This window comes from Halichoerus grypus, chromosome 9 (assembly GCF_964656455.1).
Source record: "Halichoerus grypus chromosome 9, mHalGry1.hap1.1, whole genome shotgun sequence".
NCBI classification, from domain to species: Eukaryota; Metazoa; Chordata; class Mammalia; order Carnivora; family Phocidae; genus Halichoerus; species Halichoerus grypus.
This window is the reverse complement of record NC_135720.1, coordinates 84,139,167-84,165,380: the sequence shown is the minus strand read 5'-3', so window position 1 is coordinate 84,165,380 and position 26,214 is coordinate 84,139,167. Positions and strand designations below refer to the sequence as shown.

General features: G+C 40.1%; 2 protein-coding genes across 4 annotated transcripts in view; one reads left to right on the top strand and one right to left on the bottom strand.

The window, feature by feature from the left end:
- Nucleotides 1-5,007, top strand: part of SMAP1 (small ArfGAP 1) — a 163,191-nt gene extending 158,184 nt beyond the window's left edge. For 2 of the 3 annotated variants that reach the window (XM_036067168.2, XM_078055151.1), the window contains 3 exons: nt 651-822; nt 1,625-1,938; nt 4,051-5,007. In XM_036067168.2, the coding sequence (XP_035923061.2) occupies nt 651-822; nt 1,625-1,938; nt 4,051-4,185 (621 nt within the window). In that variant the 3' untranslated portion in view covers nt 4,186-5,007. The remainder of the gene's footprint in view (nt 1-650; nt 823-1,624; nt 1,939-4,050) is intronic. The other variant, XM_078055152.1, reaches the window with a different exon arrangement.
- A 423-nt stretch (nt 5,008-5,430) lies between these two features.
- B3GAT2 (beta-1,3-glucuronyltransferase 2) overlaps nt 5,431-26,214 on the bottom strand; it is a 73,153-nt gene continuing 52,369 nt past the window's right edge. Inside the window, exons 3-4 of the mRNA XM_036067170.2 lie at nt 5,655-5,803; nt 5,431-5,569 (exon numbers count right to left, since the gene is read on the bottom strand). Coding sequence (XP_035923063.2) covers nt 5,483-5,569; nt 5,655-5,803 — 236 coding nt within the window. The 3' untranslated portion in view covers nt 5,431-5,482. The remainder of the gene's footprint in view (nt 5,570-5,654; nt 5,804-26,214) is intronic.

Genomic DNA, 26,214 nt, shown 5'->3' with positions numbered 1-26,214 from the left:
TTGCCCCTTGTCCAAAAGTGGGATTGAAGATATGGTTGAGAGTATAGGTGGTTGAACTTAGCTGTGCTTCATTTCTGGATGGACTAGAAACATCCTAATGTGGTGGTTAAAACTGATCTAGGTTAGATTTATAAAAATATCTTGATGCAGCTTTTGAAAAAGCCTTTTCTTTTTTTCAAAGAAGACAAGATCAGCCTTCGCAGGACCCTCTTGGAGTATGCTGTCATTGTAGCAATGTTCTTTATTTCAAGGGCTACCAGATCCTTGGAGTAGTAGTTGCCAAAGGGGATGCCTCAGCATCTTCCAGGAATGGTGGTCCTCACACGGCCATCACATGCTGTTGTTGAAGCCACTGTGGGCAGGATGTGGGTCAGGATGTGATGGGCAAAAACTCAGTTGTCAGTTGAGCAGGTAAACGCAATTTATTATGAAAGAGCTTCAGTCTGCCTCTCTTCCAGCAACAGATTCAAAATAGGAAACATTGTACCTTCCTCCTAGATACTGTTTTTATGTGGGCTTGTGAATGATCCTCTGTAATGTCACCGTATTACCTTGTACAATTAATTTCTAATTTCATTTAGATTTTAAGTAACAGATGAACTATGTTTTAGTATGCAGAATTTGACAGCTTGCTTTGGTATTTGTCTCAGGGGACGCCCTCTCTACCTGCAGCTGCCACTCTGTCTACAGGAATATCTGGAGATCTGGATCTGTTCACTGAGCAAGCTACAAAGTCAGAAGAGGTGGCAAAGAAACAACTCTCCAAAGACTCCATCTTATCTTTGTATGGTACAGGAACCATTCAGCAGCAGAGTACTCCTGGTAATTCATTTTAAAATCTGCTGTCAGCAACGTGTAGTGACATTACTAGAAGTATATACCCTTTGTGTTATTTTTCTATGTAATGGGTACTTTTGTTGCAATTTGTGCAAATACAAAATTGAAGCATTAGAATTAAAAAGGCATATACAGGATTCACAAAACTTTATTCACTTAGAATTAACAAACTGTTCACGTATCACTTAATATTGTTTCACAAGGTTACAGGACATGGATTGTGTTTGAAGAATTATTTTGATTTGCATGAAGTTTACAACTTTGTGTACAGTAGTTTTCTGTAAGTAAACAATAAGCACTGTTACCACAAGAATTCCAAAACTTTGAGTTTTTAATAATTATAAGGAAATACTGCACAGTAAGATTTGTTGTTTACATAATGTGTTAGGCCCATTTCCTCTAAATAGTGAGCTAAGTTATAGGCCATCCCACCTGCTTCTATTAAAGGCAGACAGCTCTCACTGTGTGTTTGATAGTGAGAGCCCAGTGGTGCTCGTCAGCACGTAATCTCATGCTACGTAGTTTGGATATTTTCTATAGCTATTGCATAAGATTTATTTATCCTAATTAATTAAATGTGCTGCTCAGGTTTATAACTGCATTCTGGAAGTAACCAGCTCTGAGGGTTATGGTGTGAGCTTGAGCAGTAGGAGCAGACTGGAATTAAAATTTTTGCTGTGGGTAGTTGAGAAAGATGGTGATCCTTTTTCTGTGATTAGAGAGATGAGTGCAGCTGTATACAATAGCCCTGTTTTCTCATTTTCTTTTCATGGTTCTTAAAATGCAGGTGTGTTTATGGGACCCACAAATATACCATTTACCTCACAAGCACCGACTGCATTCCAAGGCTTTCCATCGATGGGTGTGGCTGTGCCTACCCCTGCCGCTCCCGGCCTTCTCGGAAGTGTGATGGGACAGAGTGCAAGCATGATGGTGGGCATGCCCTTGCCCAATGGGTTTGTGGGAAATGCACAAACTAGTGTGATGCCACTTCCTCCAAATGTGGTTGGCCCCCAAGGAGGAGTGGTGGGACAGATGGGTGCGCCCCAGAGTAAGTTTGGCCTGCCGCAAGCTCCACAGCCCCAGTGGAACCTCTCACAGGTAAGGGCTCATTTGCTCGCCAGCTTCTCCAGAATGAAAGAAACTGGATTTATTTTCTAAATGGTTTTATTTAAATCTAACAACCTGGCAGAAAGACTTGAGTAGGGGTATGTTGTATGAGGTGAGAACTGTTTATAGGTATTACGAAGTTACATCACATAGACAGGTGAGCAGTCACTGACTATATTTAGAATATTCTGTAAAGAAATGTTAAGCATTTTTTCACTTCAGGTTATAACACTGGCGAACATCCTATTTGTAATAGCTAGAAATTATCTTGGGCATCGTGAGAGACTTCCTGTCTTCTCCCCCCCCGCCATGAAATTAGCACCAAGCTTTTAACCCAGCTCCCTTTTGGGGTATTTTTATAGTCTACTTAGACCAGCCTACCGTCACTAATAATTTTGGGGTTTATGTGGTAACTTTGACAAATTAGAAAAATATCCAGCCTCCTCTTCTCAAAGCCCTATTTTGTGAGGGATCTAGACTGTTCTCTATGTCATGTGACTACTGCCCTTGGCTTTATAAGAAATATTTTTGTTTACTTAGGGACAAGTCCATATTTGTCTCAGACATCCCCTTATATTACAAAATCCCATTTCTACTTACGTTAGTTTAAAGCCAAAAGCTGACAATTTAGTATAACTTTTCTCAAATCAGTTTCTGTATTAGTGCTCCATTCTGACTTTAGACTTCTGTTCATGCTCCAGCACCTCTTCCCTTTACAGTTCTTATTTGATGTTTCTCTAGCATTTGGGGGATCTTGGTTTCTGTCCTGGTCAGCTGTTTTACCTTGAGAGCATTCAGAGAATAGTCTATAGTGATAATTAACATTACCAAAACACTGTATATCCCATGAATGCCACTTTTATTTTAAAGTAATCTCTGCACCCAGCGTGGGGATCAAACTCAAAACCCTGAGATCAAGAGTCACATGCTCTACTGACTGAGCCAGGCACGTGCCCCTCTTGTCATTATTTAAAGGAATTATCGTGGGGGGGGGGGTGTGTGTGTGGCTCAGTTGGTTAAGCATCTGACTCTTGAGCTCTATCCTCTGGGAACCTCAAGTACCAAATGTCAGTAACAGCTTTTGTGAGACAAAGTGCTGAAGCACACCCAGCTCAGGTTAAGGTGCTAGATGAATCCGTAAGGAGTTACTGTTGGCCCTTACTTCCAGGCATGCTGAGGGGTGCTGCTGTTTTCCAGCACCCTCTCAGGGAAAGGTGGTTATAGCATCCTTTAGTAGGTATGACGAACTGGACACTTACGCCTCATCAGCAGTGTGGTGAACATTAGTGTCTTTGCAAAATAACAAATGAACTTTATTAAGAATACATTCCAACCCTGAGCATAGATTTTGAATCACTCTGTGCTTTGTGATAAATCTTGCCTTTCCTTATCATCAGTGTTAGAAGAGAGTACTGCAGGGAAAGGGTTAGGATGCCTCTATACATATATGATTCCAGTCTGGAATAAAAATATATATAATCTTATACCTTATATAATGAAACTTAATTTTAGATATTTAGTGGTTAACTGAGCAAAAGAAAAGGTATGCTTTATGACCTTTTTTAATATTTAGAAAGTATATAGAACCATTTAAGATTTTAATAAAGACAGAATAATAGCTGTCATCCACAATGTATAATTTTGGAGTATCTTACTTTCTAAAATGTCCTCAATCCTTACAGTTAAAGAACAACATGCTGGTAGAGTTGAAAAGAACAGTGGACTCCTTTGGTACTTTTTTTTTCAGTTGTAAATCTTTGGGGGACAAAAAAATGGAGTCTTGAAAATGAAGAAATAGACTATAATTGAGATCACTTTATGGACAGTGTTAAAAAATGTGGAAGGAGATAAAGAACAAGAAGGCAACAAAGTAGCTTTCTCTAGGGAAATAACTGGTAGTCAGCTTTTACTCCTGTGCTTTGACTAATTTTCACATTGAGGAAAAGGACTTATAATTGCTATTAAACTTCATTATCTGACTAAACCTCCAGTAAAGGCAGCTTCTGATACAACAGGGTAACTTAAAAATGTCTAACTGTGGCTAAAGAAACAAGAATTAAAAGTGAAGTAAGCCTTTTAAAATAAGCTTTTTATGTTTCACAGATGAATCAGCAAATGGCTGGCATGAGTATCAGTAGTACGAACCCAACAGTGGGTTTTGGCCAGCCCCCCAACACAACAGCAGGATGGTCTGGAAGCTCATCGGGTCAGACTCTCAGCACACAGCTGTGGAAATGAAAACTGCAATGCAAGTTTCATCCAGAACTACCACCTGACATTCCTTGCTAAAACGCATCTAGTTCCCCTGTTTATTCATGTACATATATATTTTTTCTTTTTCCCCATTTGTTCATATTAAGAATTATCTGACTGACCGTGTTGGTCTGTACTGATTAAATTTGATGTGAAAAGCAGGTTGAGAAACCATTTTATGTCAAGGGCAGCTTTGCTCATTTCCCATGATTTCATAAACCACATTATTTGAGGAGCTGCTCAGTCAACTTGCATAATCAGTTTTACTCTCAATAAAATTATAGCTCTAATGTCTGCATATAAGGGAAGTAGTTATCATGTTAGTAATACCTCTAACAGTATAAACCCCATCCCCAAATTAGCCAGTAATCCTTAGGAAGGTACTGTATGATCAAATGTTTAATCATATAAATAGAATGTAAATGTATCACTGAGCACTGTTTTCTAGTGTATCAAAATTCTTTTATTTCGTCATTCACTTCACTGTGCTGTTGTTATGATGTGCTTAACAGGGAACGTGGTTAGTGAAAGGAAGATAAACCTGGATGTTACTACAAAACTTAGTTTAACGAATGTTTAAAGAACTCAAATTTTATCTGCCTCTCCTGTAATTTGGATCTCTTCTTATGTACATAGTGCTAATAACATGAAGACCTTTCTCTGCACTGTATGCAAACAGGGTAACTAAACAAGCCACTTTCAATCCTTGAAGGTATATCCAGGTTTATGACAGTAATTGTGTTTACATTTTATGGTGCCTAGTATTGACAAAATGTTATATCCCTATATTAAACAGATGAATCCATAGACCTTTTTATTTTTGTGGGTTTTATTTCCTACAATGTATACTGCCACCAACCTTACAAAACTTAAACATTGCGAAGTGAGCGACTGGGAACATTTAGTTGGCAAAATGCCTGTCATTTGTTTCTAAAACCTGCTCAGTTCTACCAACTATAAGGCCAAATGGGAAGAACAAAAAGTACGTAAGATACTCACAATCGTATCCTCCAGCGTCACTAGCCGTACTGTACAAAGAACTGCCAGTTTAGTTGTAGGGAAGACATGCAGAACAAATGAAGACAGAAACAGACATTTGATACCATCCCGTCAGCTGTGTTAGCGGACAGACAAGCTCTGTTGAAACAGACGTCCGTCAGATGACAACACAGGCTGTCGTACTGAAGGCAAGCGAACAATACCTGAATGTTCTGCAGCCTGCCCTCCGGACTCCTCTTCCACGTCCATTAGCCAGGCAAACCGCACCAGTTGCTGCTTCAGTTTATACCTCAATTTTCACTGTGTCCAGGCGGTACTTTGGCTCGTTGGCTAGATTAACCTTCTCTGTCCGAGTGTGCCACACGAGAACCTAGAGGGGAGGGAAATCTTTTGGGTAGCCACACTTCTTAATGCTGACACCGAACAAGGTCGAGCAGCACAAGTGAAATGAATACCTTAGTGCAGTTACTTGCTTTTGGTTCCAGTTCTTCAACTGTTGTTATCTGTTTTAGAAAATCAGATTCTTGCATCCCTGGCTGGGATCCACGACGCTTAAATACAGCTTTTGGATTGGACAAGATGACTTGAAGACTCACAGCAAATCCTTTGTGAAAAGTTTAAAAAAAAAAAAAGACTTTAAAATAAAATAGTGGTGTACTTGCCTTTTTTCTGTAAAATTTCCAGACACATCAAAAATTTTTTTAAATGCCAAGTATGTGCCAGGTCTTGGATCGCCAGCCTGAATTGGGAGCATTACACGTGTCACAGTCTCAAAAGGAAAACCAGTCATGGGCGCCTGGGTGGCTCAGTTGGTTAAGCGACTGCCTTCGGCTCAGGTCATGGTCCTGGAGTCCCGGGATCGAGTCCCGCATCGGGCTCCCTGCTCAGCGGGGAGTCTGCTTCTCCCTCTGACCCTCCTCCCTCTCATGCTCTCTGTCTCTCGTTCTCTCTCTCTCAAATAAATAAATAAAATCTTTAAAAATAAAAAAAAAAAAAAGGAAAACCAGTCATTACAATGTAGTACATTCAGTGTAATGACAAAGGTGTATGCGTGGGGTGGGGGCGAGGACAACATCTACGGTACAATACAGAGTCTAGACTGTTGCTAATCAGCTGCTCTTTCACAGAGGTCATCACACCCCGACATTCAAAACTCTGGGAATTAAGAATTAAAAGTAGTGAAGAGCTGCAGACTCACAGTAACTATCCTCCGGGTATGAGTGCGCCTGCCCAGGTCTCCTGCCTGTCCTTTAACGTTTTTATGTGTGCTCTTACTGAACCGGCACTGCTATGATTTACTTTGAGTTTAGAAGACTGAGGAATTGAAGCCAGTTAGCTAGGAAATGAAAAATATATAATCAGTTGGTTTAAATTTCCAATTTGGTTCAACCTGACAAGGGTGGGGGGTTTGGAAATCAGTGCAGGAGATACCAGTCCTTTGATAAATTTGGTTTTGAGGTTGAATTTTTTTAAGGAAACAAATGACTGTCAATTTCCTTCAATGGTTTGGTCATAAAATATCATTACTATTTAAATCTGTAGTTTGACAAACCCTGTGTTAAAGGCTCAGCCATTAAACACTACAAGCTATCTCAGGCAGCAACTGCTACAGCCTGTGTAGTTGTTTTGAAAGTGGGAAGCCCTGTGCCCGAAATGACTAAGCCAGCACTGTAAAGTCAGACACCCAGAATCAGCTGTGAGGACCAATCTCCGGGAGCATTTCTTAGCAACATTTTGCCCTCTTCTACATTAACCGAATTGATTTATGCTTCTTTTTGCAAAAGTATAGTTAGCAAAGTAAGTACCAAATGATACCAGGCAGTAACTGGGGAGTTGTGAGAAAACCACAACCAGCATTCTCATCACCTCTACAGCTGCCAGACTGGGCCAGTCCCACATCTAGACCCTGTCCCTTTTATAGGAAAACCTCCCACTAAGCTACCTACAAACACAACCTGGTACATCACATGCTGAGTGAGGCAGAATAATTAAAGCCTCAGCCTGAGGACTGGCCCCAGTATCTTCCGCCAGTCCTGGAGGGAGGCAGCACATCCTAGCAGAAGGAATTTGGAATTAGAAGCCTTTTGTTTTTGCCCGGATCCTTGTACTTGGGACATTGGCCAAGTCACTTAACCTTTCTTGATCCTGAAACTTCCCCATTTCCTCATCTGCAAGAGGTGTGACACCTTTTCAACTCAGTGTCTGATGTAAAATTAGCAAATGGAAAGACCTCACTAACTGCAGAGCAGTGTTCATAAGGTACTACAGTATATAAATACAAATACCATTATAAATACTATGAAGGGCTGGTGGCATTGGCCATCATTTACAGCTGGAAAACGGGGTTGATGACAGGAAAAGGGCCTGTGAAAGTGGTGGCAGAATCAGGCCACCTGCATCTCACATCACTTGGCTAACAAGTCTGAAGCCTTCCTCAGACAGCTAGAACAGCCACACACCTCTTCAGCAAAAAGCCAAAGTTTCCAATTCACACATAAAAAGTGACTTTTCTAATAGGTGAACTCAGATTTTAGTGTCATCAGATGCCTTGCTTCTTTTTCCATAGTTGAGGACCTAGCTGAGGACCTGTCCTTCTCAATCACTGAAGGTCTGGTATATTTTTTACATGGCTTCAAGGTACTATTTCCCCATTCTTATTTAAAAAAAAAAAATCCAAAAATGTAGATTAGTCAGTCTGAAAATGCTATGAAGCCACTTTGATTTCCCTCATTTTCCCTTGTCTTTTTAACACATTCATCATGGTGACCACTGAAAGATACAGGTTAAGTGTATTTTCTTGCTCTCCTGGGTTCAGGAATATCCCTCTAGCTCTTCAGAGCAAACTCACATAGCACGGTGTACCACTTCTGCAAGCAAAGCTGACGGCTGGCCCTTTCTTGGCCTCACTGGAGGATAGGGTGCACCTGGCAGGCCAGCACCCAGGAAAGAGATGTTAGTGGGTGGCTCACCACAGTAGAAAAGTGGTTTTCTGTTTTCTAATACAAAAGGGGGAGGCGGGCAATTCAGATGCTCTTCTATCTCCTACCTCCTCCATTTTCTTTGCCGCACCCCTCTTCAATGAGCGCTTCAAAGGAAGCAGGTCACAGCCAGCATGTAGGAATTGCACACTAACTAGGCCCAAACTCTGGGTTGCCTTTCAGGGAATCGTCTGACCTGCTATGAAGCTGGAGGAGTTAGAGAGTTCTCCCTCTGAAAGCAGCACAAGGAGTTTTCAGCTCCTTAAACCACTGCTTCCAACCCAAGATGAATATTTTGGGTTTTCTTAATTTCCAAGTAATTTATGCCTCAAGTATTATATGTACCCTTACTTTTTTCTAGTGAAATTAATTTAGCTTTAAAGATGTTGGCAGTTTTTGAGATACTAAGAGCCTTACAAAAATCATGGGAGTAGGATTCTCTGTCCTACAGATGTATAAAAAATAAAATGCAAATTAAAACTGGTTATCCACTATGAACACGGACTTCTGACTTCTTCAAGTGAAGTAGAGATAGGGTGGAGAGACTGTCTCTTATGTATGTTTGTATTCCCCTATGTATCTGTGTGTGTATGTGTATATGTATGCATATGTGTGCATATATGTGGATGTATGTAATAAACTCATGTTACACATACTTTATATAAACATAACCTAACATATATACATATATATATTTTCTAGTACCTAGCAACAAAATTCAAAATGCCTGAGCCACAAAGATTACCAGATGTACAAATAAGCTGGAAAATACAACCCCATAATGAAAACAAAAATCAAGCAACAGAAATAATACAGAACAAAGACATTAAGACATTATAAATAATTCTCATATATTCAAAAAGGTAGAGGAAAGACTGAGCATGCTAAGGAGAAATACAGAAGATAGAATAAAGACCCAAAGAGATCTCACTCTTGTGGAAAATATACTGGCTGTTATTAGCAGCTGATAAGACATTGCAGGATAAAAGACTAGTAAACTTGGGCGCCTGGGTGGCTCAGTTGGTTAAGCGACTGCCTTCGGCTCAGGTCATGATCCTGGAGTGCCAGGATCGAGTCCCGCATCGGGCTCCCTGCTCAGCAGGGAGTCTGCTTCTCCTTCTGACCCTCCCCCCTCTCATGCTCTCTATCTCATTCTCTCTCTCAAATAAATAAATAAAATCTTTAAAAATAAATAAATAAATAAAAGACTAGTAAACTTGAAGACCTAACAATAGAAACTACAAAACGGAAAACACCGAAACACACACACAAGTCACAGAAACCGAATGAAAGGTGGAAAAGGGGGATAGAAAAAAAATTGAAAAAATAAGAGAAAATTTATAAATTTGAACAATAAGGATATATAAGACTTAACCAATTTGACCTGACACTTATAGGGCACTCCATCTAACAATACAGAATACACAATCTTTTCAAGTACACATGGGACCTTGTCAAGACAGGCCATAGTCTGGGCCATAAATTAAATCTCAATAAATTTAAGAGAACTCAAATTGTACAAAGTATTTCTCTGACCATAATGGAATCAATAATATGAAGATATGTGGAAAATCTCCAAATATTTGGACACCAAACAATGTAATTCTAAATAAATTAGGGATCTAAGAAGAAATCAAAAGGGAAATGAAAAAAGTGGTTAACTGAATGAAAACAAAAACAAGAATGTGGGATCCATCTAAAGCAGTACTTAGCGGGCACCTGGGTGGCTCTGTCAGTTGAGCATGTGACTCTTTGATTTTGGCTCAGGTCATGATCTCAGAGTCCTGAGATGATTTATTGTTGGATTCAATTGGTTGGATTCATGGCATTCAATCATGACCAAGTACGGTTTATTCCAAGACTGCAATGTTGATTTAACATTTTAAAATCAATCAGTATAATTCACCAAATTAGACTTAAAAAGAAAAAAAATTGTAATAAATGGAGAAAATGAACTTGACAAAATCCAACATCAAGTTAAGATTTTTAGAAAGCCACTCAGCAAACTAATAAACTTCCTCAATTTGATAAAAGGCATCTACAAAATACCTATTGCCAATATTATATATGCTTCATGGTGAAAGACAGTGTTAAACCCTTGAAGACTGGAATGAGGCAAGGTTGTCTGCTCTCGATTTTTTTTTAACAGTGTACTAGAGATCCTAGTCATTATAATAAGGAAAAAACAAAAACCAGACAAACTGGAAAAGAAAAAGCCAGTCCAGCAAATCTCTTCCTCCTTCCAGCCATAGTTAAAAGCATCAGTAATGCTTATCAGTTCTTTCTATTGTATATCAATTTAGTCTCACCTCCATATACTTGTCCCACTGGCATATTTTCTAACTACACACAATCTAATCTCAAGCAAGGCTGTTACAAGCCAAAACTATTTCTAATTCCCAACGGATAGTTTTTGGCAACAATACCAGTCTGGTCACAGGAAAGATACTAATGGCCTTTTTCTCCTGACAGTCACTCTGGCTAATGGTGTTAGAATACCGGGCTCTTGACACACTTCTACTACTGGCAATAGGTATCAAGTAATTTCAAAAGTCGGTCTCTACTCACTTGAAATAAAAAAAAAAAAGGTAACAATTTCCAAATTAAAACATATACACATAGGGGCGCCTGGGTGGCTCAGGTGGTAAGTGTCTGCCTTCGGCTCATGTCATGATCTCGGGGTCATGGGATCAAGCCCCGCATCGGGCTCCCTGCTTGGTGGGAAGTCTGTTTCTCCCTCTGCCTCTGCCCCCTACCCTCCCCCACACCGGTCTCCTGAGCACGCTCGCTCTCTCTCTCCCCCCTCTCAAAATCTTAAAAATATCTATATACACACACACACAATTGTCTCAGGGAATTGTCTCAGAAAGATGTGTATGTGGCACCTCCTCTCCTCTCTTCTGTAATTCTTTCTGAGGTGATCCACTCTCATAGCTCTTCCTAGCAGAGCACATCCGGTCTTTTGGAGGGAAGGAGGGAGAGGGAGAGAGAGAGAGAGTGTGTGTGTGTATATCTTCCCTACCTACCAACCCCCTTTATTGAGATATAATTCACAGATACTGAAATTTGCCTTTTTAAAGGATAGGATATTCGTAACTCTGGGCACCATTTTTTTAAACTATTCTTTCTCTATTGAATGGTCTTGGCACCCCTGGGCAAAAATCAATTGACCATAATGTAAGAGTTTATTTCTGCTCTGTCATTTCCATTCTATTCATTCCTGTGCTTATCTTTATGCCAGCACCACACTATTACTGTAAATCTATATGTAAGTTTTCACATCAGGACGTTTAAGTCTTCCAGCTTTGTTCTTTTTCAAAATTGTTTTGGCTATTTTGAGTCCCTTCCTTTTCCATATGAATTTTAGGATAACTTTGGCAATTTCTGCAAAAAGGGCAGCCAAAATCTTGATAGGAATTACCCTGAATCTATACATTAACTTGGGGAATATTGCCATTTGAGTAATATATCTTCTAACCCATAACATTGTCTCCTAACCCAGGAACATAAGATGTCTTTCTACTCATTTAGTTCTTCTTTAATTTCTCTGAGTAATGTTTTATAGTTTCTACTATACAAGTCTGATGCTTATTTTGTTAAATTACTAAGTATTTCATTATTTCTGACACTGTTGTGAGTTCTTATAGTTTCATTTTTCAGACTGTTCATTGCCAATGTATAGAAATGCAATTGATTTCTTATGTTTGATCTTGTATCCTGCAACCTTGCTGAATTTATTTACTAGCATGAATAATTGTATATATATTTTTTTAAGTAGGCTCCAACGCAGGGCTTTAACTTACAACCCTGAGATCAAGAGCTGGACACTTAACCAACTGATCCACTCAGGCGCCCCCCTCTCCTTTCTTAAGTAGGCTCATGTCCAGCATGGAGCAGACCAAGTTGTGTATGTATTCCTGAGGATTTTCTATGTAAAAAAAAAAATCATGCTATTGATAACCGAAGATATTTTTACCTTTTCCTTTATAATCTGGATGCCTTTCATTCCTTTTTCTCAACTAAATACTCTGGCAACAACCTACACGACAATGGTGAATACAACTGTGAAGAGGGGTCATCCTTATCATGATCTTAGGGGAAAAGCTTTCATCTTCAGCTATTAAGTATGTTAGTTTTTTCACAGATGCCCTGTATTAGATAAAAGCTGTTCTTTTCCATTCCTCGTTTATCGATCTAGTGTTTTTATCATGAAAGAATGTTGAATTCTGTCACATACTTTTTCTGCGTCTATTGATTTGATGTGGCTTTTTGTTTGTTCTACTGATGCAGTGTATTACATTTACTGACTTTTGCATATGAACCAACCTTACACTACGGGGATAAATCCCACCTTGTCATGGTGTATAATCTTTTTTATTATATGTTGCTGGATTAACTCCACTAGTATTTTGGTTAGAATTTTTGCATCTATATTCATAAGGGATATTGGTCTATAGGTTTTTTTTCTTTGTGATATTCAGTTTTGGTATCAGGATAACAATGGCCTAATACAATGACTTCAAACATGTTCCCTCCTTACTATTTTTTGGAAATGTTTGTGAATGATTGGTCTTAACTCTTCTTTAAATGTTTGTTAGAATTCACCAGTAAAACCATCTGGAACTGGGCTTTTCTCTATAGAGGTTTTGTTGATTATTAATTCAATCTATTTTTTATAAGTCTATTCAGATTTTCTATTTCCTTTTGAGTCAGTTTTTTTTTTTTTTAAGTAATCCTCTACACCTACACACAACGTGGAGCTTGAACTCACAACCCTGAGATCAAGAGTTGCATGCTCTACCAACTGAGCCAACCAGGTGCCCCTTGAGTCAGTTTTAACAGTCTTTCCATTAATTTGTCCATGTTGTCTACATTATCTAATTTGTTGGCATACAATTTTTCATGGTTTTCTCTTACAGTCTTTTTTAAATGGTAGTAATGCTCCTGTTTTCATTTCTGATTTTAGTAATCTGAGGCTTGCCTCCTTTCAGTTTAACTAAAAAGTTTGTCAATTTTGTTGATGTTTTTAAGAACAAACTTTTGGTTTGGCTGATTTCCTCTATTGCTTTTCTATTCCTTATTTCATTTATTTTGGCCCTAATCTTTATTTCCTTCCACTGCTTATTTTGAGTTTAGTTTGCTTTTCTGCTTCTAGTCTCTTATGGTAAAAGGTTAGGTTATTGGTTTCAGATCTTTCTTTTTAATAAGGCGTTTATAAGTATAAATTTTCCTCTGAGTACTGCTTTAGCTGCACTAAGTTTTAGTATATTGTGTTTCCATTTTTATTCATCTAAAACTATTTTCCAATTTCCCCTGTGATATCTTCTTTGACCAAGTGGTTATGAGTATGCTGTTTAATTTCCATATACTTTTAAATTTCAAACTTTCTGGTAGTGATTTCTAATTTCATTCCAGCATGGTCCAAGAACACACTTTGTATGCTTTCAACTATTTTAAATTTATTAAGACTTGTTTTATGACTTAACATAAAAATTACTTTATAGTCCATCCTAGAGAATGTTCAACTGTGCATTTGAAAAGAATGTATATTCTGTTGTTGAGTGTTCTCCAGATGTCACAGGTCTCGTTGATTTACAGTACTTTTCAAGGCTTCTTTGTCTTCTAATTGTTCTATTATTGAAAATGGAATTTTGATGTTTGCAACTATTATTGTTGAGCTGTATTTTCCCTTCAGTGCTGTCATTTCTGCTTTATATATTTTAGGGCTCCATTGTAAGAAGCATATATATTTACAACTGTTGTATCTTTATAAAGGATTGACACTTTTATCATTATAAAATAACCTTTTTGTCTCTAGTAGCAACTCTGTCTGAAAGTCTGTTTTGTCTGGTATTCACTCCAGCTCTTTTTTTGGTTCCTGTATGCATGGCAGGTCTTTTTTACATTCTTTTGCTTTCAACCTACTTAGATTTAAATGTTTTCCATAGAGAGCATTATACTTCGATCATGGTGCTTTTTGATTTGTTGGGGTTTTTTTAAATCCATTGTGCCCATATGTCTTTTGACTGGATTGCTTGATTCATTTATATTTAATAGAATTACTGGTAAATTAAGATTTATATCTGCCAGTTTGCAATTTGTTTCCTGTATGTCTAATATCTTTTCATTCCTCTATGCCTCCACTACCATCTTATTTTGTATTAAAAGGATATTTGTTAGTGTGTCATTTTTGTCACTTATCATTTCTTGTATAATATTTTTTGAGTTGCCCTGGGGATTACAATTAGCATCTTAATTTCTAACAATTAAGCTCAGATCAATACCAATTTCAATAGCACACAAAAGCTTTGCTCCTACATAGTAGGCTCCATTATTCCTCCCCACTTTGTGCTATTATCACCAAATTACATCTATATTGTGTATCTCTCAACCCTGATTTCTAATTATTGCCTTATGTAGTTGTCTTTTAAATCAGAGTGGGGGGGAAAAAAAGAGAGGTAAAAATTACATTTATACTCTCTTAAAAATTTATCTATACATTACTTTTACTGGTGCTCTTATTTATGTGGATTAGAGTTACTGTCTGGTATCCTATCATTTCAGCCTAAAAGACTCCTTCAGTACTTCTTACAGGACATATTTGCTAGTCATAAATTTTCTTGGCATTTGTTTATCAGGAATATCTTAATTTCTCCTTCATTTCTGAAGGATACTTATGCTACATATAGAATTCTTGGTTGGCAGTATTTTTCTTTTGGTATTTTGAGTATGTCATCCCACTGCCTTCTGGCTTCCATGGTTCCTGATGTGAAATCAGCTGTTAATCTTGCAGAGTTTCAAGATCAGCCAGAAGTGAGAACTCAGGGCCTTTTAAGGTTTTTTCATAAGCATATGCACAGCTCTGGCCCCTGTACACAGACCTACACTACCACATGGCCTTCTAGAATCCCAGAAATATGTCAGAGCTCTTCAAAGCCCCTATGTAAATAATTATCCAAGATATTTCCTCTGAATTTTTTGATTAGTTTATTGTTTGCCACAACTGTTATCATTGCCTCAGAGAGCTGCAATGGTAAACAATCAACATTTAATTTTTGCTTTTGCTTAGTTTGTTTTGAGGTTTTTGCGTTCCTTTTTATTTTTTAAAAATGCTCTCAGGAAAAGGCTGTACTGGGCAAGATCTGAGTGAGATCAGATAAAGACAAGCTTTGAGAATGGCAATTTCTACAGAACTGTTAGGTCAAATAATGGCAATTCTCTTAGAATGGAGCTTTGAATGAGTTCCAATGCCATTCTTCCCTCCCAGTGACTGCTAGGATGAATAGCTGCTGATTTCTACCCTGACTGCAGGACCCTTGGTTTTCAAGGCCACCATGGAGCTAAGGAGAAAGGGATGGGAATAGGGAAAGTTGAAACAATGTAATACTTGCTGTTATTACCAACATTTAACCATTTTCTTGAACACTCCTCAGATGGATGTACACTTTGGGTTAATTTCCATAGTTGTGAAAAAGTTGATTTTGACAATTTCTGACAATATTCATTGTTTTTATATAAGACAATATTCAGAGGTCCTTACTCTGTCATTACCAATGATGTTTCCACCTTTCTTTTTTTTTTTCCAAACCCCCAATCCCATTATCACCATTTTGAGGGTAAGCATGGAAGAAGCAGCCACAGTATCGTAGGGCATGAAGGTTAAAAATGGAAAACTGCTGAGAAATAAAAAAAATACCTTGAGACAAACGCAAATGGAAATACAACATCCTAAAAACTTATGAGATGCAGCAAAAGCAGTTCTAAAAGGAAGGTTCTTAGTGATAAATGCCTACACAAAAAAACAAAGATCTCAAACAACCTTTCTTCCTCAGAGAACTAGAAAAAGAAACAACACCAAAAGTTAGAAGAAGAAAGTAAATAGCAAAGATCAGGGCAGAATAAGTGAAATAGAGACTAAAAGATAATAGAAATGATCAATTGAAACTAAGAGCTGGTTCTTTGAAAAGATAAACAAAACTGACATATGTTGAGCTGGAATGACCAAGAAAAAGAGTGGTCTCAAATAAATAAAATCAGAAACCAAAGAGAAAACATTACAACTGCTGTCACAGAAACAGAAAGGATAAACTACTATGAACAAGTATATACCAACAAATTGGACAACCTAGAAAAAATAAATTCCCAGAAACATACAACCTACCAAGAATCATAAAGAAATAGAAAATCTGAATAGAACAATGACTATTAAGGACATTGGATCAGTAATCAAAAACCTCCCAACAAACAAAGTACAAGACCAGATGTCTTCACTGATAAATTTTACCAAACATTCAAAGAAGATTTAATACCTATCCTTCTCAAATGCTCCCAAAAATAGAAAAGGAGGAAAAACTTCTAAACACTTTATGAGGCCAGCAGTACCCTGATACCATAACCTGACAAGGACACCACAAGAAAATTACAGGCCATTATCTTTGATGAATTAGATGCAAAGAAAGAAGCAATACATTGAAAGAATCACATGATCAAATGGGATTTATTCCAGTGATGCAAGGATGATTCAACATCTGCAAATCTATCAATGTAATCCACCAGACTAAGAAATGAAGGATGAAAATGATTTGATCATCTCAATAGATGCAAAAAAATTTTGACAAAACTCAACATCCACTGTGATAAAAACTCTTAAGAAACTGGGTATAGAAGAAATGCACCTCAACATAATAAAGGCAATATGTGACAAGCCCACAGCTAAAATCATACTCAACAGTGAAGAGCTGAAGGCTTTTTCCCTAACAAGACAAGGATGCCCACTCTCACCACTTTTATTCAACGTAGTACTAGAAGTCCTAGCCACAGCAATCAGACAAGAAACAAGTCATTCAAATTGGAAAAGAAATAGTAAAACTGTCACTATCTGCAGATGATGATACTATATATAGAAAATCCTAAAGACTCCACCAAAAACTGTTAGAATAAAGGAGTTCAGTTAATCACAGGATTCAAAATTGATACACAAAAATTTATTGCATTTCTATGCACTAGTAATGAACTATCAGAAAGAGGAATTAAGAAAACAATCCCACTTACAATTGCATCAGAAAGAATTAAATACCTAGGAAGATTTCAAACTATATTACAAAGCTGTAATAACAGTATGGTATTTGCATGAAACAGATACATAGATAAATGAAACACAATAGAGGGGGCGCCTGGGTGGCTCAGTTGGTTAAGTGACTGCCTTCGGCTCGGGTCATGATCCTGGAGTCCCTGGATCAAGTCCCACATCGGGCTCCCTGCTCAGCAAGGAGCCTGCTTCTCCCTCTAACCCGCCCCCCGTCATGTACTCTCTCTCTCTCATTCTCGCTCTCTCAAATAAATAAATCTTTAAAAAAAAAAAAAAAGAAAGAAACACAATAGAGAGTCCAGAAATAAACCCATGCATATATGGTTAATTAATTTATGACAAAGGAGCCAAGAATATACAACAAGGAAAGCACAGACTCTTCAATAAACTGGACAGCCACATGCAAAAGAATGAAACTCAAACACTGTCTTACACCATACACAAAAATTAACTCCAAATAGGTAAAAGACTTGAATGTAAGACCGAATCCATAAAACTCCTAGGTAAGCTCCTTGACAGCAATCTTGGTGATGATTTTTTGGACCTAATAGTAAAGACCAAAATACCAAAAGTAAAGACCACATCGAAATAAAAAAATCCTCAGCCCAGCAGAGGAAACCATCGGCAAAATAAAAAGACAACCTATCAAATGGGAGAAAATATTTGCAAATCATATTGCTAAGGGGGTTAACATCCAAAATATATAAAGAATTCATATAACTCAACAGCAAAAAAACAGAACAATCTGATGTAAAAATGAGCAGAGGACCTGAGTACACATTTTTCCAAAGAAGACATACAGAGGGCCAACAGACACATGAAAAGATGCTCAACATCACTCACCATCAGGGAAATGGAAATCAAAACCACAATGAGATCATCTCACACATGTTAGAATGTCTAGAGTCAGAAAGACAAGAAATAAGTGTTGGCAAGGACATGGAGAAAAGAGGACCCATGCACACTGTGGGTAGGAGTGTAAATTAGTGCAGTCAATATGAAAAACAGTATGGAGGTTCCTCAAAAAATTAAAAAATACCATATGATCTAGCAATACCACTTATGGGTATTTATAAAAGAAAATTAAAGACTCAAAAAGATCTAAGCACACACCCTCCCCGCCATGTTCACTGCAATTATTATTTACAATAGCCAAAGCATGGAAGCAACCTAAGTGTCCACTGATGGATGAATGGATAAGAAGATGTGGATATATACACAATGGAATATTATTCAGCCATAAAAAAGAAGGAAATCTTGCCTTTTGCAACAATGTGGATGAACCCTGAGTGCATTAGGCTAAATGAAATAAGTCAGAGAAAGACAAATGCCAAATTATTTCACTTATATGCAAAATCTAAAAAAAAGAAAAAAGAAATCAAACTCACAGACCCAGGGAAGAGACTAATGGTTGCCAGAAGTAGGTGGATAGAGGGTGATCAGAAGGTGCCAACTCTCAGTTACAAAATAAATAATCCCTGGGGATGGAATTATAGCATGGTGACTAGAGGTAATACTATACTGTACATTTGAAAGTTAAGAGAGAACTTCATTCTCATCACAAGAAAAACATTTTTAACTATATGGTGATGGACGTTAACTAGATTTACTGTGATCATTTTGCAATATATACAAATGTTGTACACCTAAAACTAGTATGTTATATGTCAATTATGTCTCAATTTAGGAAATGGAAAACTGCTACCTATTTTTTTTTTTCATAATCTTGTACCTTCCAGCCTTGGCATCTGTGAACTCTCCAGCTGAAAAACAGACGTGTTAATAGTTGTGTTTCAGGAATCATTTTCACTATACTTAAATCAGATCAAGAAAGCAGAGAAAAGAGGGCTGTATAAAAGGAACGTGTCCTTTACTTATCGACTATCATGTCTAAATTGCCACTATTTCATGTAATGTTTCAACTATTGATTTCCATGGTCCTAAGCCTGAATACTCACGTGCCATGTGTACTCCTAGGGGGCAGGCAGAACTAGAGTTTTCCACATTTCTTTCCAATTACACCTTCGAATGATTTTCTTCTAGTGCAGAAAAGGAATGAAAAAGCATAGCCTGGCTGTTAAATGGATCTGTTAATCTGCTCCATAATGCGGACTGAAACTTTATGATTGCTTCAGGGTAAACCGTTTTTCTTTTTTTTTTTGGGGGGGGGGGGTCCAGTTTTTAAAACTCCTCAAAAGCCATTTAGCAGTCATTGTTCTTTGTGGGAAAAAAATAAAACACTCTTCATTTCTAAGATGTATTCTTTATTTAATCTATAAACAATTCATTTAAATCTTTACTCTGAAAACAAACCATCACAGAAACCTAAATCCTCTAAGGATATGGTCAGGATGCTGAACTGGAATGGAAAGAATCAAAGATAAATTAAGAAGGCTTAATTAACTGAATACTAAAAATACCCATGATGGATTTTTTTTTGTAGGTTGGTGGCAAAGAACTAAGGCATGCCTGGGACTGTAGTTTAGAAGGGGAGGTGGTTCTATTGGCTCAACAGCCAGAAGGACTCTGATGGGAAGTGCAGTGTTCTATATGTTGAGAATGGCACAACCAACACGGCTGACAATGTCTGATTAGGAATCACTGTCTCATGGCTTCTTGTGCCTACGAGGTTTTCTGCTTGACCTTACCCAGGAATACTACTGGATGTGTCACTAAAGCCACTCTATTCCAACCCAGAAAATACAGCAGAACTGGAGAAGGTATCTCTATACCTATTCCTCAAACCCCAGCACATCCAAGTAAAATAATTTTTCAAATAACAGAAAATAACGAGTTAACAAGGATATGGAGAAATTGGAACTTTTGTGCATTGCTGATGGCAACGTAAAATGATGCAGCCACTGTGGAAAAAAGTATAGCAGTTCCTCAAAAAAAAAATCCAACACACAATTACCATCAGCAATTCTACTTCTAGGTGTATGCTCAAAAGAACTCAAAGCAGTGACTTACAGTTATTTGTACACTCATGTTCATAGTATTATTCATAATAGTCCAAAGGTAGAAACCCAAATGTCCATCAATGGATGAAAGGATAAACGAAATGTGGTCTATATATGCAATGAAATATTATTCAGCTTTAAAAAGGCATGAAATTCTGACACATGCTACAATGCGGATGAACCTTAAAGACATCATGCTAAGTGAACTAAAAAGGACAAATAGTGCATAACTCCACTTAACATGCGGTGCCTGAAATAGTCCAATTCATAGAGATAGAAAGTAGATGGTTGTTACCAGGGACCGGGGCAGGGGTGAGAAGTTAGTGTTTCATGGGTACAAAGTTACAGTTTGTGATGATGAAAAATTTATGGAGATGGATAGTGGTGATCACTGCACAACAATGTGAATGTACCTAATACCACCTTATACCTAAAAATAGTTAAAATGGTAAACTTTATGTTAAGTACATTGTACCACAATTAAAAAAGATTAAACTTGCCTTCCCAGTGAAAACAGTCTTTTAGATTGTTGGTGGTGCTTTTCAGTTGTTATAATTTTTAGAACTCCTCTCCTATGCTCAAATTCTCTTCTTGCTTGACCCATGGAAGTGTTTTCTATGGAAATAATTTTATTGAACATTCTCAAACTCTTTCAGCAGGGGTCTATCCTACCTCCAACCTCCAGATGAGACTCAATGGGTGGCAGGGCAGGAGGCCACACCTACAAAAGAACTATAATGAGCCCCCGGAAGAAACAGGAGAGTAGCTTCTGACCACTACACCAGCCCTTCTTATTTCTAGCTGCACTTTATCATCACTTCAGACTAAAAAAAAAAAAAAAAGACACACCCCCACACTAGGTGCCACACCCACAGATTATGGTTTAATTGATCAGTGATGAAGCCCACATATGGAGGTTTTCTCAAAGCTCTCCAGGTAATTCTGATGTGTAGCCAGGTTGAGACCCACTGAATTAGACACTCCTTAGAAAGCTCTCTGGAGTAGAGCTCAACATCCCCTTTTTAAAAAATCTCACCATTAAGAAATAACGGCAAGGAAAAAAAATAGAAATAAGGGCAAGGGCGCCTGGTGGCTCAGTCTGTTAAGCATCTGCCTTCGGCTTAGGGCATGACGCCAAGGTCTTGGGATCGAGTCCCTCGCTGGTCTTCCCTGCTCAGTGGGGAGTCTGCTTCTCCCTCTCTCTGTGCCTCTCCCCCCAGCTCGTGGTCTCTCTCTCTCTCCCCCTCTCAAATGAATAAATAAAATCTTAAAAAAAAAAAAGAAAGAATGGCAATTAGGGCTCAGAAGGAATCAGAAGCTATAAAACTTTCAATTTTGATAATCCTTAAACCAGAAATAAAGACAAGTTAGAATTCATGAATTCAGCAAACAGCTGTTCAAGCTACTACTGTCAGGGACCGTGCCCAGGCTGGAGATGTGGGTCGAAGAGATGACCCCTCTCCCAGTGGAGCTCCCGGGCTCCATGAGCAGAGGAAGCCTGGGGCAGGCAGGACACCAAAGTGAGCATCACCCTGAGAACAAGTGCCTAAGGGGAACATGGCGGGGGGGGGGAGGGGTGTTAACTTCTATGCTGGATGGAAAAATCAGGAAAAACTTCTCAGAAAAAGCTATCCCTATTCTATTAATGAGTCTTGCAAAGGGACTAGAAATCAGCGAGGCAAACCTGGGAAGATAAAGTGACGTTCCCTTTTCTGGAAGGCAGTGTGAGCCACTCGATTACCCTGGGCCCAGGAGCGTGGAGCAACGCTCGGCTGACCCTGGGGGCTGGTCACGATGCAGTGATTTGAAATGAGGTGGACTCAAGTGCACAGCATCTGGGGTTGGGTGATACGGCTGCGCAAGGGGCCCAGGAAGAAGGGCAGCTAAGTTCAGCTTCTGAAGCCAGGGCAGAGCCTTGTGTGCTGATCACAGCAGCCAACTGTGTGCCCAGGAAAACCGGTGCGCGTGCCAGCCCCCAGGTCAGCCACACACAGCAACGATCCTTGATTCTCATTTATACTAATACACTGTCTTGCCTCTTCAACAGACTCCATATGAGAACTGTATCTCCAGATGCTCTCCCACAAGCTCTTAGGAAAGTCAAGGTGGTGAAAAAGGACCTTTCTCCCCTCTTGTGACCTGATTAGAAAGTGTGAGAATCATTCTTTGAAATCCTTCCCCATGTGCCACCAGGAATTATGAAATGATTTTTCATCTGCAAAATTATGAAAATGAGCATCTCTCTATTTCTCAACTTTCTAATGATCTTTTGTTTTTCTCCTATTGATCGGTCTCTTTTTGGAGTACTTTATCTAAAGCAAGGGCCGGTGTTTATCTCCACGTGCCATCTTGCACATGGAGTTCATTCACTGAACGATAATGAGCACAGGTCCACCAGCCAGGAGAGAGATGAAGTCCATCATGAGCCCAAAGCAACGAGTTTGCATGTTCCTAAGTATTACCTTCAAGAATGATCTGAAATAGCTCTCTGTGGTGAGAATTCAAACACTGACAGAACAGCAGAAACTTCTGCAGTATCTGTTCTCATTTCAACCTCACCACAACCCAGAAGGCGGGTGCCCGGATCCCTCATCTCTAGGTGGGGAAACTGGCCTAGTATGGCCTGCTGTGCCCAAGTGGAGCCTGGGGGGCAGCGAAGCCCCTCCCCCCCAGTGACCTGTGGAGCTCCGGTCACCACTGTCATCAGCCACACACAGCCCTGAGCCAATTCCTCTGGACAAACCTATGAGCCCTCTGAACCCAGGTGACAGGGGAACACAGACACAGTCTGATCCTGCTTCTTGGTGAAGAGACGGATCATTCAGCTATCTACAGTGTTGTTCCAAGTGCTCTGCATCTGAGGTCTTATTCCGTGAAGAATTCCATTTCCCCTGTTCTGCAGATGAAGAGCACAGAGGCTCAGAGATCAAGAACTTGGTCACTTGGCGGTGAGTGGGAGTGCCATCTCTGGAGACCCACTAAGCTGAGCTGGATCACTGTGCAAATTTGGGCAAGTGACTTCGCATGTCCAGGCCTCCATTTCCTTATATTTAAAGGAGGAGGAGAATACTAGCACATCCCTTGCAGAACTGAGTGAAGATGAAATAAGAAAGCACCCAGAGCACCGAAGAATGCCTGATGCCTGGTAAACATGCCTGATGCTTGGTAAACAATAATCATGAAGTCGGCTGGGCTTCCCAGACAGAAGGGAAAACTTCTGATTTTCAAAATTCTTAGTCCTGAATGCTTTATTCATTGAAATTTTGAGGGATACCCGTCCTCTTCCCTACACATAGCTCCTTGCAGCCCTCCCAGCTACTTACTTCCATGACATCCTCTGTAATCACTGTCCTGACCAAATGGAACCTTCCCAATCCTCTCATGGACTGAACTTCCCCTTCCTCTTTGCTCTACTGGAAACCTAACTTTCCTTGGACAATTCTGCCAACCGTTTACTCCTCTTGAATTCAGGCCCTCTATTCTCCCATATATCCCTTGTTCCAGGGAACAGCCTAATTGCCAAGCATCTTAATGACACCGTCTACATGCCCGGCTCTCACACTCCCACACTCACCAAGCACCATCCTGTTTCACATCCATGACACAAGGCAGCCAACAAACTCATGCCTCACCCACCTCTTCCCTCTGGTTGCCGCCGCCACGGGTCCACCCGACTGCCCTCCCCCTGGGCCCTGCTCCCTTCCCTGGCTCCGCCCCCTGCAGCCCCTTGAAATGGCTGCGCCCTGGGATGCCATCCCGGGAGCTCAACTATTTCCAGAGCTTCAACACACCCATGTCCACAGGACTCCAGGCCCGAAAACTCAGAGTCCTCCTAGACTTCTCATCCCTCTCTGTAACCCACACACAAGAAACGATTTCATCACTTTACAATCACGTCTCGTTTTTATGAGTCAGGAAAACATAGACAGACAAAGCTGAAAGGGACCCTGAGACATCACCTAATGTACCCTTTGTTTCTGTGCATGAAAGCATTCGTAAAACAGGGATGTGGCAGACACTCTTCTTTAGGATATGAAAGTTACCATTTTTGAGCCTGTGGTATAATTAAAAAAAAAAATCTATCTGGTCTTTGTGCCTAGTTCTTGGCAAGGAGCTTGTAAAACCCTTAGCATTTCCTGAGGGATGGGAGTGACTTTGTTATGCTAATGAGGTGGCTGCAGTGGGTCCCTAGACAGCTCCAGAGGGAGGGCTGGTTACTGGAAAAACCAAACACAGGATTAGAGGGTTGGAACGCGGGGGCCATGCCGACCTCTGGGGATAGAAGCTGGAGACTGGGTTCAGTTGTGTGGCCACTGATTCAATCAATCATGCCTACATAACGAAACTACCTGAAAACTCTGAACGCAGAGATCAGTGGAGCTTCCCAGGCTATGGACACATCAGTGTGCTGGGAGGGGGACAGATCTTCTTGCACACAAGCTCTGCGTTCTCTACCAGGCCTCCCCCCAGGTGTCTTCTTCATGTGGCTGGTCCTAACTTGTACCTTTTGTAAAAGGACTGTAATGATAAATAGAGCATTATCCTGAATTTTGTGAGTCCTTCTAGTAAACTGTCAAACCCGAGAGAAGAACAACAGATTTACAGCTAGTGGGGAGTGCGGTTGGCCTGGGGACCCCCAAAGTGTTGCTGGCTAAACAAGGGCAGTTGTGTGCAGACCGTGCCAACCTGTGGGGTCCGAGCTCACTGGGGGGTGACTGGCAGAGCTGAACAACAGCACACCCAGCTGGGTTTTTAACTGGAATAGAGGCCCTACTGTGCGCCGGGCACTCAACTGGGAACTGTACACACTGTCCTGAAAGGAGCACAGAGCCCATCCTGCCACCTCTCAGAGTTAAGATTAAAGTGCACGCACACAGTGAGAATTCAAAGTAGGGATCTCAGCCTCAAGTTCTGAATTTGCACAAACCTACACCTCCTGGCGAGCGAGGCTCAAGATTACTTTAAGCTCAGTTCTTTCAAGCAATGGTTCTTATTGACACCTCCCTGGAAGTGGCCAAAGTGAGTCTGTCGCTTGAAAAGAACACCCTGATTTCAAAAGCGAGCCAAACACTTTGTGTGGAGAGCCTTGGGGCAGTCAGTCAGAACTAGCCAGGGGTCAGATGCCCGAGGGGTAGGAGCTGAAGCCGGACGCTCAGACCAGCAGCGGTATTCTAGGTCTCCCTGGCTTGGCAGGCCCCCTGCGTGCAGCCTGGGCGGGGCCGCCTCCGACGCGCTCGCTCCTGGGCCATCTTGGGGGTGGTTATTTACCTCTTTGTTTCAGCAGTCATCACTCCAAAGTTTGGGTCGTTTTTTAACTTTCCCCCAGTGCAACAGAAACAATCTTTACTTCTGCCATTAACCACTGTGCCTACAAGGTAATTCCAGAACAATGGTTCCTCATCTGAGAGCAAAAATAGCACCTCCAAGTCCAATACGGCAAAACAAAGATGAACACGGGGTCAACAACCCAAATGACATGAAACGTTACCGTTCCAAGGTCTGATACTCAAATCAGCTTCGAGTGATGGGCGAGGCTGTGACTTCACAGAAATCGAGGCGGGACAGACGGAGGGGCTTCCAGCGAAGGGGCTGGCCACCCCCAACAGCTGTGGAAACGCGCCCTGCTGGCCAGGCGGCACGGCTCTCACTCAGCCTGTGGAAAGCCAGAGAGGCCCAGGCTCCCGCGCTGGCCTCTCACTCCACTCCCAGGACCGTTTCCTGAGCAGCGCTTCCCCGACTGTCCAGAGGCCAGCAGGAAACTGGGCTTCCGGCTTCTCTCTCTCTCCTTCTAGACACGGCGAGTGCAAATGAAGCGGGAAGTACCATTTGTACGTGAAGGTCCACAAGGTCTTTCCCCTCTTCCCACAGAGAATACATGAACCTTGTGTGAAATGTATACAGAGCTGTGAATTTTCAAATTTTAGAACGAGAACAAACTCCCTCCAAATCAGAATCATCACCTGGTCAACCAAATCGCTCTCACTTAAAG